The sequence below is a fragment of the Durio zibethinus genome, chromosome 17, assembly GCF_047325235.1.
Source record: "Durio zibethinus cultivar Kanyao isolate XHJ-2024 chromosome 17, ASM4732523v1, whole genome shotgun sequence".
Lineage (NCBI taxonomy): Eukaryota > Viridiplantae > Streptophyta > Magnoliopsida > Malvales > Malvaceae > Durio > Durio zibethinus.
The window spans coordinates 3,438,495-3,457,930 of NC_143178.1; the positions used below are offsets into that span (position 1 = coordinate 3,438,495).

A 19,436-nucleotide genomic window follows, 5' to 3' on the forward strand; every position below is an offset into this window, starting at 1 on the left:
TTGATTTTCATTATCACCTTTCGCAAAAAGAGAAGTTCTTTTTCAATCGTCGAAAGATAATCTTTTTCCTTTTTGTTTCATCTCCCTCAAATCTTTCACTTCATTTCAAAATTTTCAAATATCTTGCTTTCCTTTTGTGAGAAATTGAGAGAGATGGATTTGTTTTGACGCCGGTCTGATTGAAATAAATATAAAACGATAAAAATGTGATTGTTGTTTTTGGACTTTCCTTTGGTGGATCGGAGGGAGGAATCTAATCTCTGCTATTTTTCTTTTCTTCTTCAGAGCCTTAGATTTGTGCTTTCCTTAACTGTTTGTACAGTGTAGGTGACCTCGCTGTGGAGAAAACCAGCAGAGAGTGATGATGATTATTCATTCGACTCTCACAGTGCATGAAACTTAAGCAAAGAAATGTTCGCAGGATCATGATGATCAACCTGCAAAAAAAAAAGATCATCATATCCCATTAAGTAACCACAGCACAAGCATTTGAGATAAAATCAATAAAACTGTCAGAGAAAAGAGAAAAATTGCAAATGAAGAGCGAGGCGGTAAAAAAGAGCGAAGTTTTAATTATAACTAATTAATTTTAAATAAATTTATTAATATTATTTTTTAAAATTTTAAAAATTTTAAATTTTATTCATTACATGAAATGTTATTCTATTATCGACTGACAGCATATAAAAATAATATATTATTAGTGTATAAAATATTAATTAAATTATAAATTTATTAAATATCACTTAATATGATTGTGTAAATTGATTGAGTTAAATTTCATATAGAAAATGAATCGATTTCAAGTTAACTTAATAAAATTTTAGAATAAGCTAAAATGATAAAATTTCATACTTTAAAAAAAGATTTGATGCTTGAATATAACAATTAAGGTTAAAGAATCTTGAATTATAATTCAATAATCATTTTAATTTTTAATTTTTTTATTATAATCAATAAAATTTTTAATTAATTTTTTGATTTAATTAAACTCTTAAATGAATAAAATCTAATCATACGACAAAATTTAATTAATTAATTCTTAAATCTTGATAATTGAATAATATTGTAAAGACAAAGAAGGAGAGAAAATTTTTTAAAAATATATTTTTTTATTTAATTTTTTATATATAAAATTTTATTTATTTTATTGATATTATATAAAATTTTATCTTAACTGATAAAAAATTAATTGTGTTAACTTTTATTTAAATAAAAATTTAATTAAATATAAATAAATATTAACAAATTTTGATTAATTATAATAAAAAATAAAATTTTAAATAATCTTTTAATTATAATTCAAGATTTTTTTAACAAAGAATTATCCCTGGTACAAAGAATTTAAGGTCCGGTGCCTTAGCATATTAGAAAAGCAGGTGCGGGTCCCAACTGAACTGCCGTTCATGAACAGGGTAAAGTGATCTCCCTCGAACCACCCACTCTTTTGGACAAAAATGGAACTCTGTCCTCTGATCCAAATATCCCATCCAAAGTCAAGATTCAAGACTGAAGAATCTAAGACAGGGGTGGTATTCCAGTGTTATGAAGCTACGGTAAGCTCGTATACTCCCCCGAGAGATCAACAGTTCACGATCACAATATCCAGGAGATCATCATGGATTATGGTTCATGGTGTATGATGTTCCGTACTTCTTTCCATGTACTAATGATTTTCAAGCCCATGAATCAATCATGAGCCTAACCTCTGACTACTATTTCCTTTTCCTCACCGACCCGTCTCTGTTCAATCCCGAATCTTTTGTATGTAAAAAAAATAAATAAATAAAACAACGGCAAAAATTAGAAAAATAATGACCTCATTTTTTGTCTATATATATCAATGAAGCATTCAATCAGTAACAATCTAACCCTGAAATTTGCACTTTGCTTTCAAAAAATCAAAATTAATAAATAAATAAATAAATAAATATGGGGTTACCAGCAAATGTGTCATCGGAGAAACCTTTGAAGTTTCTGATATACGGTAGATCCGGTTGGATCGGCGGTTTATTAGGCAAACTCTGCGAGTCCAAGGGAATCGACTTCGAGTACGGGTCAGGCCGGCTCGAGAACCGGCTGTCTCTCGAGTCCGACATAGCCGCCGTGAAACCAACCCATGTGTTCAATGCCGCCGGAGTCACTGGGCGTCCGAATGTCGACTGGTGCGAATCCCATAAGGTCGAGACCATCAGAACCAATGTGGTCGGGACTCTTACCCTTGCTGACGTGTGCAGAGACAAAGGCCTTATCTTGATTAATTATGCTACGGGTTGTATCTTTGAGTACGATGCGGCTCATCCGATCGAATCGGGTATCGGGTTCAAGGAAGAGGATTATCCGAATTTCACTGGTTCCTTTTATTCTAAGACCAAGGCTATGGTAAGCAACCAACAAAAGAATAATACTTTTTCCCTTTAAATTTGCGAGTTATGTTAATGTTATTAGATCTGATTATTTGTTTGTTTGATCTGTTTTGCAACATGGTTTTTAATGTTGGAAACAACACGTTATTACATCTGATTGTTTGTTTGTTTGATCTGTTTTGCAGCATAGATTTTTAATGTTGGAAATTATGTGTTCGTATTTTATTTGTTAATGCTAATGCTGTTCAGATCAGATCTTGTGATTTCAAGGAAATGTTGTTGGGTTTTTTATGTTAGATAGATTTATGAACTTGGTTGTCTTTTTTTTATTGGTTTATATGCAAGAAAGGTCTAATCTTTATTGAAAGTTCTTATCTTTATTGCAAGAAAGTTCTTTTTTTTTTTTTTATTGGTTCTAATCTTTACTGAAAGTTCTAATCTGTTGGCATTGATCACACTTTGGTTTGGCTGGAAATTCTAGGATTTAGAAAGGAATATTGATTGGAAATCTAGTATAGGGGATTGGTCCTGATTCTGCTTTGCCTTTCTCTTGCTGTTGTTTAGTTCATCTAGATCTGAATTGTGCTGTTGTTCTAATGATGAATCTTTGCAAATGATTGAAAAGGTGGAGGAGTTGCTCAAGAATTATGAGAATGTTTGTACATTGCGCGTTAGGATGCCTATTTCATCGGATCTAGCCAATCCTCGAAATTTCATCACGAAAATCACTCGTTATGAAAAGGTGGTCAACATTCCCAACTCGATGACGATCCTGGATGAACTTCTTCCGATTTCCATTGAGATGGCCAAGAGAAACCTTACTGGAATTTGGAACTTTACAAACCCTGGAGTGGTCAGTCACAATGAGATTTTAGAAATGTACCGCGACTACATCGATTCCAACTTCACCTGGGTGAACTTCAATCTTGAGGACCAGGCTAAGGTTATAGTTGCTCCGAGGAGCAATAATGAACTTGATGCAAACAAATTGAAGAAGGAATTCCCTGAACTCCTGTCCATCAAGGAGTCTCTTATCAAGTATGTATTTCAGCCAAACAAGAAGACTGTTGGAGCTTGATGATCCCAGTTAAAACTGAAGCAGGAATCCCTGAGGTCTTGTCTGGTGAGGAAGTGCCTCTTAAGGTTTGTCAAACCATGAGACTAGTGGAGCTTGAAAACTTTAGGTATGGATTCTTTGATTTTCCTTTTTCTATTTGGCTCATGTTATTGAATGTGATAATCTCTGATATAGGCACCAATTCCCACATGACACGAAGGATTGCTGGTATTTGTAGTTGAATGTTGTATTCATATTAACTTTTGAATAAATCATTTGAAAATGGTCTTTCTATTTTTAAATATACTTTGAGTTTATTGGTTGATCAAATCTAAGTTGCTAGATTTTTTTCTTTCTCATTTAATAAAACACAACTTTTTGATTGTAGAGATTTTCGAAATTAAACATTTTGGAAAGGAAATATATCATGTAACGCATCAAATATAGAAGTTAAACATTTCAAGCTCCTACATTGTTTCTAAAGAAACACATTTGTCAATATTTTTATATAAAAAAAAAAAAGAACAACGCAAGTTTAGGACCTAGACTCCTAGTTTACCAATGTAGTAGGAGGTAAAAAAAATTCCAACAGCTAAAAAGGGATGTCTGTTTCAAGCAGTCTACTGTAAGATAATAAGATTTGATAGCCAGGAGTTTACAATCACCCCCTAACTTGTTTCTAATTCATTTACACTAGGTAATTCATCCATGTAATTTTCTTTCCAACAACATTGCTTACCAATGGTTTGTAGAAAGTCACCCATAATATGGGATGCTACCATCATAGGATTAATAGCGTGCAATTGAATGCAATCTCTTAGAAATCATAGAGCCAAACCAAGAAACTCACACAGGGAGGGGAAGTACTCAACAAGAACAGCTTCAATATTTTGAAAACTTGGATCAATAGGCCATCCGTCTATACACTCCATTGAACTTGCTTAAAGATATCATAAATTAGCAAAACAACTCAACAAGACAATACCTCAAGAGGTTTTGAACTGCCCGGAAAAAATAGAACCAGAAAAGGGGGGAAATCAATAAGTTTTGGTAAAAAAAATGATAACAATCAAATTCATGTATGCAGTAACCTCATTCCATTATTCCATGACCCGTGTTCTCGACATCAACTTCTCCCATGCCTGTGTCTTCCTCTTCTTCACTATCTTCATCACCACTGACCTCTTCATTATCATTACGTAACTTTGCCATGTGCTCAGCAAGCAATTTATCATCCCGTTCACTCACCTAAATCAATGCAGCATGTGAGACTCGGGAAAGATCAAAATTTTCAAATCAAACAACCAATTGATATGCCAAGAATAAAACCATGCTTGAATATCTCCATAGCAAGGACATTAAGACTGGAATAAAGGCCAATTGGACAGTTAAAACAGAAAACAACTAAATCTGAACAAAAAAAAGATTGACATTCACCGCTCTAGGATGCTCCTTGACAGCAAGTTTACCCTTGTGATGCTCAATTGTTCCAGTGCAAGCTGCAATTGCCTTATTGAGAGTTGCTACACCTTGCTCCTGACCAACACAAAAAGGAATAACATGATTTAGAAGACATTCTTAAATAGACATGCAAATGGCAATATCAACATATGGATATGATGTCAACCATGCAAATGATGACTCCAGCAGGGAAAAGAATACTAGACGGGGATTAACAGTATTGAGTAAAGAACATTTCATAAAACATAGTGTGAAAGTTCATGTAAATGCTTTCAGAACTAAAAGACGTGAATCGAAACTTCAGAGGCATGTTAGAAGGAAAAATTCATTGCAGATTAATTGAAAAGAGACATTAAGCTTAACCTTGTCAAGAGTTTGAGTGGTAAGAACATAAAGTGGAGGAGCAACAAGCTTGATTTTAACAGGACAATCATCATTCCCGGCAGCCTCAGCTTTACGCATGGCCTCCTGCAAATTCAAAAACAAATATCAGTGAAACAACAAAGAAAGCAGAGAGAGAGAGGGTTTGTGCAATAAGACCTTGATATGAAGAACACCATCAAACTGGAAACATTTCATTTCAATATCAGCCCGAATCTTCAGAGGTTGGGGAGTCATTCTTCTCCTAATGTTTTTTATCAAAGCATCTTTGACTTCCTCAGTCACGGCAGGAACCACCTCAGTCACCTAAAGATTGAAATGGTTAGAGACTTAAACCAGCAGAAGAATCATAATGTTTCATGCATCTCACAATTCAAATTTTACCTCCTGTCCATCTGGACCAGGTTTTTTGACTTCATACGTGAGCGTGTTCAAGACAGAATCAGGATCAGTCACAATGATTTTGAAAGCCTGCAAACATAAAAATGAAGGACCATGATAACAATATGTGGAGATAAAGTGAAACTTCAAAAGAACGCATAACTTCCTACCTCAAAACCATGACCATATTTCCGGTATAGAGGCCAGCCAATTTTAATGTACAATTCCTGTCACAAATAATTAGCACTAGTCAGTTGCATGCTGATGATAAAAAATACATGTAACACAGGCTATCCATAGATAATTTGATTATGCATACAGTATGCTCATTTCTCCTTATTGGACTCTACCTTGCATGCACAGTAATTTTCATCTTAATCCTTGAATTCCCACTCTATTAAAACAGGTTTTCTTCCAAGGCATAAGACAACTTTCCATATTTTTCTAGGAAAGTTAGCTAAAACCCTATCTGAAAATCACCAAAAATTACCACTTCTAGAGTAATACTACATCAAGGAAATCATCCAATTCGGTTTGGTTATTGTATTTCTGTTATAAAAACACACGCATTCTCTTCATAAGCATTAATTCCTGACCAATTAGCAGGAATCCCCTTATTCTCACTTGACATCAAATCCTCTGAACCAAAATTTCAAACCACAAACCCATAATGCAGTTGTCAAAATCCCCTCAATCAACCAAAAAAAAAAACCCAAATTCACTTCCAAATCACTACCCATAAAGCATGGCTAAAAACATTTCCTCACATCCAAATTAACAGAACTAAAAGTCCCATAAATCAAATATAGCAATCAAAACAATCCCTCAATTTTAAAAATAAAATTAAGAAAAAAAAAAAAGAAAAATAACCGAAATTACCTCCAAGTCGATATCCAAAGTCTCGGCAACATGTCGCATAATAGAGTGAACAAGCTTACTCTTATTATACCTTTCTTCACAAGCCTGAATATCTTCTTCGCTAACTCTCCTCTTACTCAAATCGATGTAACCCTTTTCCTTATCGACACGGAGGACCATCACGGGCTCGGTTCGACCCACCTTGATTAGACTGCTGACGCTACGAATCCGACGGCGGGAAAGTTCCGAGAACAGGATCATGCCTTCGATGTTGTTGTATTCTAGGAGTGACACGTACGCACCCATATCAGCGATGTTCTTCACTTGTATCATTACCGCCATGTCCACCTCTGGATACTTCGCTTCGTACATACGACATTCAAGGTTCGGCATCTTCGTTCAAGTTTTGGTTTTCTTTTCTTTATTCTTTGGCTTTGATTGGTTTTGGGGGTTTTCGCTTTGAGGATTAGGGTTTTAACCAGAGTTTTTAGGATTGGTGACAGAGGGAAGGGAATACATTTTTATGCACACAAAACGACGTCGGTTAAACCAGCAAAATGAAAAAAAAAAGGTATAATAGCGCCCCACCGTGGGGCTCGAACCCACGACCACAAGGTTAAGAGCCTTGCGCTCTACCGACTGAGCTAGACGGGCTTTTAAGCATTATAACTTTTTATTTTTACTTAAAACTAAGTGCTAATAAGAGATTCTACGCTTCATTTCCAATAAAAACACTCCACACATCATGCATGAATCAAACTGTACAAGTACGAAATTTCAGGAATTTGATAAAAATGAGAGCTTCTATTTACACCCAAAAATTCTTTCCACAACTTTAAAAAAAAAATCCCTAATAAAATAACTTAAACCTTTGATAAATTATCTTTCAATCTTTCATATACTAATTTGTAATTCTTCTCTTTATGTCTTTTTATTTACATTTTCGAATGTTTTAAAAATTTTAGAATTAACATTTTCAAAGTCTTTATTTATATTTTTAAAAGTTTTCGGATTTTTTTTTGAATTTATATTTTTAAAATTTTTTTATAAGTTTTCTGAAATGTAAATTTAAAACCTATGATTCTACAAACAATCTCAAATGAAAAAGGAAAGAGGAAAAATGGCATGAAAGCTATTTAGAAAATAAGAAAAATGTAGGAATTGTGTGACATGAGTAAAAATGTTGATTTAAGGAGAATAAGGACTAGAAAGAACATTATAGACCACAACTGGACTTCTTTATAATCTGAATCTGTCCATATTATGTTACCAGAAGTGATCTGTTGCTACCAAATCCTTGGGCCGGTGACCTTCAAGATGAAGGCTTTCTTCTCACCCAAAGCCGAGAATGACGAACTTGGGGCTCCACAATAAAGGTGGGGGACATCAAGGCGGTGCATATAATTTGAGTTTGGAGAACCAACATTGGTTACGTCCTACTAAAGACATAATAAATTGGTTGGCCATCTTCTACAGCCACTACTAAAAAAAAAAAAAAAAAAGGTTCCCAAGACGGTACATGACTACATGTTGAGGCCTACAAACAGAGTAACACAAAAGCAATAATATCACTATAAATCCATAGACAACAGACAGCAAAATTAACACAAGCTAATAATAAACACTAGTGCAGAAAATATAAAACACGTCAAATATATACATTGAAAAACCCTCCGAAATATCAAAAAAATTATCAAATAATAAATATACAAAATTTTTTAAATAAAACTAAATATATATGATAATAAAAAATTTATTAAATATGTGACTCAATAAATATATTTTAAATAAATATATAAAAAATAAAATCCGGTTAAATGATCAAAGCGTTCTGTTATAATCACTTTGAGAAAACATTTTCTTTTATAATAGTAGAAGAAAAACAGAATATGCTCAAGCGATCAAAACCTACCCATAAAAGCAGTTCAAACATACAAAACAAAATTATAGCTAGCAAGCAAAAACGTCTAATCACCTTCCTCTCATTGGCATCGGGTGCATGGGAATTCAACAGGAGTGTCGCAATGATTGGCGAGTAAAGGAGCTAAAATCAGCCCTTTCTTCGCCATTGATACTAAACTTCAGTGAAAAAAATAGCTTAAATAACCTTGCTGAAACAGGTAATAAAGTTCTAAAGGTATTTTTATAGGGGCTGATTTTGATTAATTGTTTTGTCCGATGATAACTTATTTGTTAGCTTAACTGGCAGCAACCCACTGGCCAGACTTTGTTGCTTCTGATTTTATGAACATTGTTGCCTAAAGGCTAAAGGACATTATTATAACAAAATTGCATCTACAGCAATGCACAGAAACTGATCATATATCAGTAAAAATGAGCAGTCAGATTTTGTTTTGGTCGTTAATGTTTGGTTGCTGTCTCTCATAAAGTTACAGAAAATGGTCATCCAATTATTTTTAACATGATGATAATTTAGTTTGACAAAGAATGTTCATCTTCCTTGTTTATATTTTGATATCTCCTAATATGTTCTTTCTGGACTCGGAGGATGTCAAGCGACAATATAGCTAGGGTTTTGCTGGGCAAGTGTTGAGAAAAAAAAAATGAAGGATATTAAAATGCTTTGCCTCTTAAAGGATGGATGGAAACAAAGGAAGAAGTTATTTTTTCTCCAATATTGAACAAATAAATTTGAGAAATTTTCTCTGTCTAACAAAATATTTCGATTCGGGTCGTATTTTGGATATAAATTTTGAAATTAGACTTGATTTAAAATATTATTTAATTAATACTAATAAGAGAGTTTTTTTGGTTGGTTCATAAAAATTAAAAGCCAATTGTCTATATGAGAATATAGAAAATGAAGGTATGTAAGTCAAATACTATAATTTTGATAATCTCTGCTTCTTTTTTGTTTAAGGATGAAATGATTAAAGTAATACATATATTTTTCATTTTTCTTCTCAAATTTGTACCCCTTGATAAAAAAAAATAGACAAATTTCTTTTTAATTTTTCTTCATTATTGTTTTACATTTACTATCTTTGCTATATATTTTTACCTTCTCGTCCCTTTTTAGCCAAGCATTGCCTTAAGAAAATGGATTCATTACTCGCAATAACTCCAATTTATAGAGTTGAGCCCACTAACAAGCATAGCAAATGTGAAAGAAATGCTGAATTTGTGCAGCTTCCACTCAAACCTTTCAAGGCTATCCCACCTCATCCCATGCTTTAGGCCTATGGTTCCCAAGATTTGGCCCACTTCAAAATGCTATAATTTTCCCTCAATGACTGAAACAACGAGTAAGAAAAATAAATAAAGAAATAAATAAACATTTGACCCTTTTTTTTTTTTTTAATAATACCACAATGGTTTATCATGTTTAAATTCCTTTTCATGGTTTGTATGTTTCTACAAGTTAATCAAAGTTCATAATTTTGAAATTTTTAGGAAAAAATATATATGTTTTGTCTTCTGTGGGGATTATGACATTTTAATTTTTTTTTTCTTTCTCATGTTAGATTAGGATATGTTAAAAAGTACAAGTAATAAAAAAAAATAAAATTGTAGCTGAACATGTAGAGCGAGAGAGTGACCCCGACAGCCCAACCATTTGGGGTCCATTTGTGTTGTAAATTGGGCCCATAAATGGAAATTTTGGGCCCACGTCTGTCATATGGTTTTGACTCCCAAGTTTCCAATAACAATAGTCAATAACAAAAATCCTTTTTCAAATAAGACAAAATAAAAGGTGGCAATTACTTTCTCCCTTTGAGAGATATATACATTAGTGATATAATTTAGAAAAAAACCTTGATTACTACATTGATAATTTGTTTTTATCATTTTCTTTTTCCACCCTCTTTATTAAGCAGAGCGTAATCGAGTAAAAAAGACAGTTTATTGATTAAAGATTTTGTTGAATTTAAGATTAAGATCACTTTTTTGTATAAATGAAACAATATTTTCAATGGGTTTATAAATTTTTTTTGACATATGGTTCAAGTCTTACATGTAATAATAAGTCATTTTAATGCAATTTAATAGTTAATAGACTAAAAATCAAATTAGTATTTGGAAATTATAATCCTAATAGGTAAATAATATCTATAGTATGTGAGATAATTTTTGTAAAGTGGTAGATTTTTTTTTTTTTTTGTCTTGGATGAAAAATGAGATGATAATTGATAGGAAACTAGCCAACAAAGGCTTAATATTGGTCAAGAAAAGGCCCACCAAGAAACCAACAATTGACGGCCAGGATTCATGGCCACATTGTTGGTTTTTTTTTCTTTTATGGAGGTGGGCCACCATGTCCCCAATAAAAAAAAAAAGGACCAATGCTACCTTCCGGAGACCATGAGTCCACCGAAAAGCAGCTAAGAGAAACAAGGTGAGCCTGCCCCCAGCCTTTTTCGATGGACCCCTTTTGATTTTGAATCAAAACCAAACCAAACCAAACCCCAATCCCACCAAGCCGAGAGAGTTAGAGAATGAAGTGAAGTGAATAGAGAATGAAGTGAAGTGAAATAGAACTCCATCCAAATTTTGAAGTGCAATTTGGACCCCACAATTATCAAGAGAAGAACGAAGTCCCCGGTTCATGCGCACCCAAATGCACAGCTAACACGTAGACGTTTTTGAAACTTCAGTGGAGGAAAGGGGTGAAAGTTGGTAGGTGATTGATATGAAGCATGGAGGAATCTGCGGAGATGGACCCCCTGAGTGGAGAAGGTGAACCCACCACCAGTACTAGACCGACTCCGCCTAGCACTCCGACGGGAATTGGCCCTCGACCCCTCCTTACACGTGTGGATGTTGTCAACTATTTAGCATCTACATTTCAATTTGTTCTATGCATGTCATCTCTTAAATTTGCAAATATTTTTAGTATTGAAAATTTTAAATTTTAAACAAGTATTGTGTTGTTGGAAATTAGAATATTTGAAATATAATTTCATATCGGTGAATTCATCTGATGACAAATACAACATAAAATTAAGGAATTTTGATACATTTATAAGTTACAAATGTCCATACCCATTTCTTAAACCTGGAGAAGCGTGAAGAAATGATGTTCAGGAAGAACTGTAAACTTTGCAGTTTGCAACTTGGTAGATGAACTAATTCTCACAAAAACCATTGCTTAACTATTACTTTGAAAAAGACAGATTACAGATAATTAACAGAACCTTTTATTGCTTAGAAGCAGCTTGCATCTGCTGATGATTCCCTGAACGCCCCATGAACTGCAATTCTTGCTTATCATAAATCTCCAATGAAAAATCCCTAAGCATCTGAACCTTACCCACAGTGCTACAGCTACCATTACCGCCGGAACTCACGCTTGGCACCATGGTTGACTTCTTTGCCATCGTCGCCCCTACTGGTGTACTGCTTGTATTCACAGCCAAAGTTGATAAACCATTGCAAACAACAGCCTGACCTTGATTCGTTGTCGCAACGAATGAAGATACAGGCCTTGCAGCCACGTTAAAAACCGGTGCTAACGTTGGTGATAGAGCCCATATCTGTGGCGATGGTTGCTTATTAGCAAGCCCATTACCAGCAGCTGTGGCAGTGGGCTGTGGGATCATCCAAAACGCATTTGCTGGTACCATCATTCCGGTATTTCCAACAGCCCACACTGGCACCAGTCCTTGCGGAGTAAGTGGAGCCAGCCCTGAAGCTTGCGTGACTAATTGTTGCTGTTGTTGTTGTGAAACTGCAAATGGTATCCCATCATCTATATCGCAAAACTCGCTGTTCGCCTGGCGTTTTCTTTTCTTTGTGGCACTGTCATCTATTTGATTGTTATTATTATTGTTGTTGTTATTGGAAACGTTTGTGCCTGACGTTGTTGGAATTTTGAGGGTACCATCGACTGACACAGCGATGGCAGGAATGGTGCCTGTACCGGTAGCTTCTATGATAGCTTGTTCAGCATGTTCGAGGAGCCACCTGACGGTTTCCCCATCTGATTTATGGCCGAGTTCACGAGTCAGCTGGAAGATCCTGGCAGCACAAGTAGCAGGTATTCGGATTCTTCGACCACGGCCTTCGACTTTGGTGTGACGGTCCTTGGTGGAGGAGCGTTTAGCGGTAGTTACAGGCATGGGCATAGGGATTTGCATTGGCATCTGCTGGATCTGATTGCCAACTGGGACCACCCCAATAGGCGGCAGAGGATGTGTCTTATGGTCTGGGTCGGATTCTTCTTTTAATTGCATCAACTGAAATGCCGAGTTTTCACAATTTTTATCGTTGTTCTTGGTCTTGCCGTTAGCAGTGGTTGCCGTGGCGGTGTTAGGTTCTCCAGCACTGTTGCTAAGATCAGACATGCCTCCGTCGTCATCAGGATCCATTTCCTCGAACTGGGTTGGTGTTACTTCTTTGCCAAGAAATCAAAGGAAAATTTTGTTGATTTTTTCTTTCTATGTCCAATAGATAATAGGTCCGAGCACAAAGGATTATAAAGGGATAAACATGGAAAATAAAGATTAAAACGAAAAAAAAATGAATAGAAGACTAGTATCAGTAATGAAAATGTTGGTTTTGTTTTCTCCTTGGGGTTTCGGGGAAGAGAAAACAACGGTGGTGATCACAGTCATGGGGGTTGAGTGGAAGTGAAAGTAACACGTGTTTGGTACCATGGTGATCATCAGCTGTCCCAATCTGGTGGACCACAGTTAGGGGACATGTGGTCTCTACTCTCGACCAATAGAGTTGCTGAGTTGTGTCAGAAAGGTCTGAAAAGGCTTCGTCTTATATGGATTAATAAATTGATTTCATCGATTGAAGCCACCTATCTAAGCTCGATATTTTTTACAATTAATTTGCACAAAATAGTTTGATTCTTAAAGTTTTTGTTTATTTTGTAATTGAGTTAGTACATAAAATTTATATATTAACAGTAAATATATTATTTTATTAATAAATAAATATATTTTATTCATTAATAATATATAAAAATTTATACAGTATATTAAATATAAATTTTTTGTAAATTTTAGTTTTGTTTTGGGGATGAATCCAAGAGATGACCTTTTAAGTCTAACATTTTTTTAATATTTTAATAAAGAAAAATTCAAAACCAAATTTTTTAATAAGAGTTTGAGTAAATGATAAATATATTTCTTATTAAATCAAATATTCAAATGCAAGTCTTTACACTTTATCATGAGGATTTCTTACTTGGTTATTTCTGCCTTAAAATGGACATTACAATGCCAACTGCTCTGTTTGAACAATAAGAACTTATTTCAAAGAAGGGTGGGGGGAAACAAGGTGAAAAAAGGACTTGCAGCTGAATGAACTATTTTGCTTTAACATACACATGTAATCCGGTTCTTGGTACTGACAACAAATCTAAGACAAGCCACCTTGCTGGCATTTGGGATGATAAATATGTTCTTCAGTGACCTTTGGCAAGAGAACCGTTCTCACAGACAGTAAAGTCCCAGTCCTTTTTTGCATAGAATCTCCGGTACATGGAATCAACTTCAGTGAGGTAGTATGTTCCAGGAGACAAAAGGCTACAGTCCTTGCTTGTCACAAAGTCTTTGGCTCCATATCTATGCTCCATAAGCTTCATAGTCTCAACAAACTTCTCAGGGGGAAACTGCATGAAAACAACTCTATCACAATCTTTTCAATGACATTTAGTAAAAGAGTAGAGAAAATTATCATTTCAGTTGAGTTTATGGCACTCAACAAAAAGGAAAAAGGAATTCCTCAATGTGCTCAAGTTGAATTATGCATGCGGTGGGTGTGCCTATTAACTGATCATGGTGAATAACATCACAAAATCCAAAACTCAGAGGCATTGCAGGCAGCCGAATGGCCATTGTATTTTGCAGTATATGTCCCTGGTTCTGTAGATATCTGACAAATTGTACTTTTATCCTGCCTAAAATGAAAGTGCAAGAATTACCTCATGCCTCGACTTCAATTTCCCAGCAACATTCATCACTGTTGCAATGTTCGATAGACTAAAAGGATGTTGACCTTTGTGGAGTCGCAATGAAAACATTGTGGCAGTCAGACCACTTCCATAAGAGAATAATATCACCCGCTTTCCTGCCTGCATGTTATTAAATATATCAGATGTAAGTGGAAGCAGAGCAGACACAGCAGACTGTCATATTCGAAGAAAGATGAAACAATTACCAATTCACCATGTTTGTTGTGAATAAGGGATGCAAAGGCAGCATAAAGAGATGCAGTGTACATGTTCCCAACTTGCTTTGGTATCAAAGTGGTTGGTTGCACCTTGGCATCATAAAGGGGCTTTGAAACTTGTTGGGATGCCTGCAAATGCATGAAAATAAGTGGCATCAGCAAGAAGTAACAAAGAATTTGTACCTGTTATCCCTCTAGAAATTCCGAAAATCAAATCTTGGAACTGTTTTCAGTTGTGCATAACTTTGATGAAGCAATCTAATCTAAAAAGAATCTACTATGCAAGTTGTCATACAGAATATAATAATAGATCAAGCATACCAAACGAAATAAAATAAAACAGAAGCTAATATAACTTGGTTTTTTGTCACTGTGATCTTCTAAAATTTGTCAGAAACTGGGAATCATTAGCAAAGTTCAAAATAGACCTTCTCAAGATCCCTGCTTTGGTAGCTTTCATCACCAGTCAAAGTTGAAAATGGACCTAGCTTTTCTTTAGCAATGTCATCAACAGAACTACAAAATCATGCAAATCAAGTAAATAATCAAACAGAGATGAATCAATCAATAGAATCTCCGAGGGCAGCAAAGAAAAATGAAAAACCTTGCATTCCTCAAGAAGTCATTGAACAACAAACGAGCAAAGCTTTTCTGGACAAGCTGCAGCAGTTCAAATGGAAAATTTTCAGATAAATTCCAAAATTCCCGTGATTAATTGAAAGAGTTTCATAGATTTATCAGTAACTGCTAAAATTAGCTACCTTGTTATATGGAGAATGGAATACAAAGTAGTCAGCATCAGAAAGGGAAAATTGTTTTCCCTCTAGTTTCTCATACCTGCAGCCAAATATAGATGCATTAGGTGAGCATAACTAGTCATTAAATTTCATATTTGTAAAGAAAAACAGAAAATGCTTCAAGTACTTCTGTTATAACTTACTTGTGGCAGAAATATTTATAACAAGAATCAAGAGCCATGAGATAGCACGTTTGTGAAAGTTTCCCATCAACAACCTACACATGCATGCCAATAAATAGAATCATTACCCAAACAGAAACCCATAATGAACAAAAATAGCATTATGAGATTGACATGTCAATTAAATGATTGCTATAAAGTATAAACAGTCATTTATGAAATCTATCCTTTGGAATGTCATAATACTTAATCCCAATGACGACCATGACTTAAACAATAATTTCCCATAAAAGTACAAAACTTGAGAAGCAATTGGGATGCATTACCGGATATTCACTAGCAAGGTTGGGCTTGTAAAAGTCATAGGCATGGGACATATGACTCCCCCTAAGTTTACTTTCAAAAGCAATAGGAGCATCAGGCCCTATTAGCATACCAATTGCAGCTGCTCCTCCAGTAGGCCGGGCAGGTCCTTCTGCATAGACCTGAAAAAAGAACACCCTTAGTAAGAAAACCAACAAAACTAGAGCTTATATAACATCTGAAACACAAATGACTTGAAACATAAAAATCTTACAGTATAATATATACAAACTCAAGCAAAATTAAGTATGTTTTGCTTCCTGAAGTATGCAATGGTCATATGAACAAAGTACTATGAAATTACAGCCCCTTTAATCCAAAATTAGAAACATGCAAAGGGTGGCATTTCAAAATATTATTTTATTCGAGACAGGAATAGAAAAAAGAAATAAAAGTTTGCAGTCACTATTCATCATTGTACAGTAATAGTGCAGAAAATTATCATACCGCGCTGTCAGTGGAAACAACAAGACCATATCTTCCATCCCATGAACTACTTTCCACCCAATTGACACAATTGAACAGAGCTGCAGTCCCTCCATAGCATGCATTAGTTGAGTCGACCCCTTCAATGTCGGTGTTTCCACATTTCTGTTTGTTTAGCATGAGAAAAGACCATTGAGTCAAGAACAGGCATTTGATCATAAATTGCAGCAAAGTTGTCCTAAGAAACAGACACAGCCTTACAGCAATGCAGTTAAAGAAATCAGAAATTTTAACTTATTCAATCTGATGTTATATAGAATTTTCATAACTAGCTAATAGGATAAAGGTTTTGAAAAATGATCCCAAATAAATGCTACCACGTACTGTTTTCGACTGCTATTTTGAGAAAGTGGTTAATGTTTCAAATCACACCTTATGGTCAAAAGCCGAGTCAGGTTTTTTACCTATCTAAACGGGAAACTATTCTAGATAAGAAGACCATGATGACTGGGAAGAGTACCTCAAAGATTTGCATCAGGAATGTCTTAATGGACTTGCTCTTGTCTATCACAGTCTCACTTCCAACTTCAAGCCGACCAATTTGTTTAGGGTCAATCTTATACTTTTCAAGGAGTGAAGTAACAGCTGATAAACTGCAAATCAAAGGTACCAAATTATTAAAAATGAAATAAGTGTTCATTTCAGCCATACTACACATTACTTTTATTACATATAGATATTGTAAAACAATATTAAGTGATGCTAATAGCTTATGAGAATGTAGGATGATTAACCTCATTGAGATAACATCTTCCACCTCTGTGCAGAAGGCCATGCAATCTTGTCCAAGGCCAATGGTGTATTTCCCTTTGCTTGCACCATCATAAGCCTCCAATGCTTCCTGTTTTGCAGGACAAAGAAAGGAATATGTTCAAAAATTGATGCTAATGTAATTGGCTCGATTCATAAAACCCATATTACATTAATTTATTAAATTCCAACAAGAAATTGAGACTTGAGTCCGGAACATGATCAGTGATATTTTTTTTATAAAGAAACAAATAAAGAGATTGTGTATGTTATTAAATTATTAATTCCTCGAATGAAAGGTTTCCAACAAGAAAAAAAAAAAGGACATTAACAACATATCAAACAAAAAGGCCATTTTTTTACTATCATTACATTACAAAAAGTAAAAAAGTAACACCAAAACACCAAGACAAGTATTTAAAACCAGACGAACATGGAAACATAAAATTTGACCCAAAAAAAAAAAAATGAAAGAGATAAGAGAGTAAATATTCACATCAAACAGTTAGGTGGCAGACATGGCACTTCAACTATATTCAGATTTTGCCAAAATACCGAGATTTAGATGACCAAAGTCCAAACAACTCATAGAGTTTAAAAAAAAAAAAAAACCCCAGAAAATTATCACATAAAAGAAAACTCTGAAATAAACTTTTCAAATAGAAAATTGAAAATCATAAAAACCCAAAATAAGAGGGAAACAAAAGGAAATATGCAAGAAATTAGACTATCTCTTCATCAGTCACTTTTGCTTCAGCTTAAGCAAAATAAACGAACTTCTTCAGAAGCTCAATTTATTCTCCATAATAACCAAAGGATCCACCTTTTACCCATTTTCTCACTTGTCTCAACTACCCAACCAAAACCCAGAAAACAAAAAACCAAAAAGATCATAAAAAGAAAGGAAAAAGAAAAATAAAAGGAAGATATGATGTCACCTGTTGAACACAAGTAGGAGGGAAGTAGATTTCCATAGCTAGAATTCCCACATTCTTTGCCATTTCTCTCTCCAACTAACAAACGAAGATCAGCTACAACAAAAACTAAAGTCTTTTTTATTAAAAGAGAAAAAAGCTCTTTCCCTTTTTTTTACTTTTGTTTTTCTTACTCTTTCTCTCGTTCTGAAGAGTTGGTATTGAACCCTGAAACTCTGCAAGGAAAAACGTTGGTGAGAATCGCATGGGAGTGATTTTCACTATTTATAGGCAAATGCAAACTTCATAAGTTCGTATCCCCTTGTATGGTTGGAATCATTGGATTTTTCCTTTTGCCCTCTTTTTTTTCACTTAATTACAGTCTTGCCATAATGTCAGGGTGGAAAATGGTAGTTAGGGGTAAGAAAAAAAAATCCATAAATCTGAAAATCAATTTGAAATTATAATATTTAGTTTTGATCAAATTGATTTTTTTATTTAATTCATATCAAATTTAGATATTAATTATATATTGTATTTGGATGAAATTTTGAATTTAGAAGTGAAAAATTAAAAAAAATCGAATTGAACTAAATAATATGTTTTTTAGTTTTTATATATTTTTTAAATTTTTATAAAATAAAAACAATGATTTTATATCAAAATTTATTTAAATAAATTAAAATTTTATATTAAAATAATATATAAAAATTAAAAATCAATAAATCAAGCCAAATCGATAAAATTCGATTCGATTCAGTTTAGATCGAATGAAAATTCAATTCAGATTCGGATCGAATTTTAAATTTTTATAATATTATGTAATATAAAAAAAATTGAATCGAATCTGATCTGAATTGAACTATTATTACTTTTAATGATATCTACTAAATTTTATATTTTTTTATAAATTATTAAATATATTAATACCTAAATTTTTAAATATAATGAACGAAATTAAGATGATAACGCATATATTTTAATATATCTTTTTTAAAAAGTAAAATATTATATGTTATTGTATTAACCTCACTTATAAAATTAAAAAATTTTATATCTTTTTTTTTTTGTTTTGTTAACATTTGCATTGTGTTTTTGTCTCCTTCCTTTTTTATTTAATGTTTTTCTTAAGAAAAAAAAAAAGTTAGAAATGAGGGGAAATTTTTTTATAAAAAAAATGATTCTACAGTTTAAATTTATTTGAGAATTATTAAATATATTGATAATAATTTTTTTTTATTTTGCAAACATGATTAAAACAATGACATATGTTTTTTAGTATTATTTTTAAAAAATTTAATTTATAAAAAATGAAACATATATTATTACCTTAATCTTTTTTTATGAAATTACAA

At 33.6% G+C, this 19,436-nt stretch overlaps 3 protein-coding genes, 1 non-coding gene and 1 pseudogene across 5 annotated transcripts; 1 reads left to right on the plus strand and 4 right to left on the minus strand.

The window, feature by feature from the left end:
- The first annotated feature begins 1,869 nt into the window (after window positions 1–1,869).
- LOC111277638 (bifunctional dTDP-4-dehydrorhamnose 3,5-epimerase/dTDP-4-dehydrorhamnose reductase-like) lies at window positions 1,870–3,725 on the plus strand. The gene is made up of 2 exons (XM_022864042.2): window positions 1,870–2,382; window positions 2,992–3,725. Exons 1-2 carry the CDS (start codon window positions 1,933–1,935, stop codon window positions 3,442–3,444), a joined length of 903 nt encoding a protein of 300 aa, XP_022719777.2. The 5' UTR covers window positions 1,870–1,932; the 3' UTR covers window positions 3,445–3,725.
- A 562-nt stretch (window positions 3,726–4,287) lies between these two features.
- On the minus strand, window positions 4,288–7,035 carry LOC111277627 (eukaryotic translation initiation factor 2 subunit alpha homolog). Its single transcript, XM_022864035.2, has 7 exons — window positions 6,526–7,035; window positions 5,817–5,873; window positions 5,650–5,736; window positions 5,425–5,571; window positions 5,248–5,352; window positions 4,861–4,959; window positions 4,288–4,671 (listed from the first exon to the last, which is right to left on the minus strand). Exons 1-7 carry the CDS (start codon window positions 6,895–6,897, stop codon window positions 4,516–4,518), a joined length of 1,023 nt encoding a protein of 340 aa, XP_022719770.2. The 5' UTR covers window positions 6,898–7,035; the 3' UTR covers window positions 4,288–4,515.
- Window positions 7,036–7,084: 49 nt separating this feature from the next.
- Window positions 7,085–7,158, minus strand: TRNAK-CUU (transfer RNA lysine (anticodon CUU)). The gene has a single exon. It is a non-coding gene; the product is annotated as a tRNA-Lys (tRNA).
- Window positions 7,159–11,411: 4,253 nt separating this feature from the next.
- LOC111286899 (transcription factor TCP19 pseudogene) lies at window positions 11,412–13,304 on the minus strand (annotated as a pseudogene). The gene has a single exon (XR_016329064.1). The product of XR_016329064.1 is annotated as a transcription factor TCP19 pseudogene (transcript).
- Window positions 13,305–13,586: 282 nt separating this feature from the next.
- LOC111277649 (hydroxymethylglutaryl-CoA synthase-like) lies at window positions 13,587–18,397 on the minus strand. Its single transcript, XM_022864049.2, has 12 exons — window positions 18,106–18,397; window positions 17,152–17,258; window positions 16,878–17,010; window positions 16,379–16,522; window positions 15,895–16,053; window positions 15,590–15,663; window positions 15,411–15,486; window positions 15,254–15,309; window positions 15,078–15,165; window positions 14,638–14,778; window positions 14,402–14,551; window positions 13,587–14,089 (listed from the first exon to the last, which is right to left on the minus strand). The coding sequence occupies exons 1-12, from the start codon at window positions 18,166–18,168 to the stop codon at window positions 13,883–13,885; spliced, it is 1,398 nt and encodes a 465-aa protein (XP_022719784.2). The 5' UTR covers window positions 18,169–18,397; the 3' UTR covers window positions 13,587–13,882.
- Between the last annotated feature and the right edge of the window lie 1,039 nt (window positions 18,398–19,436).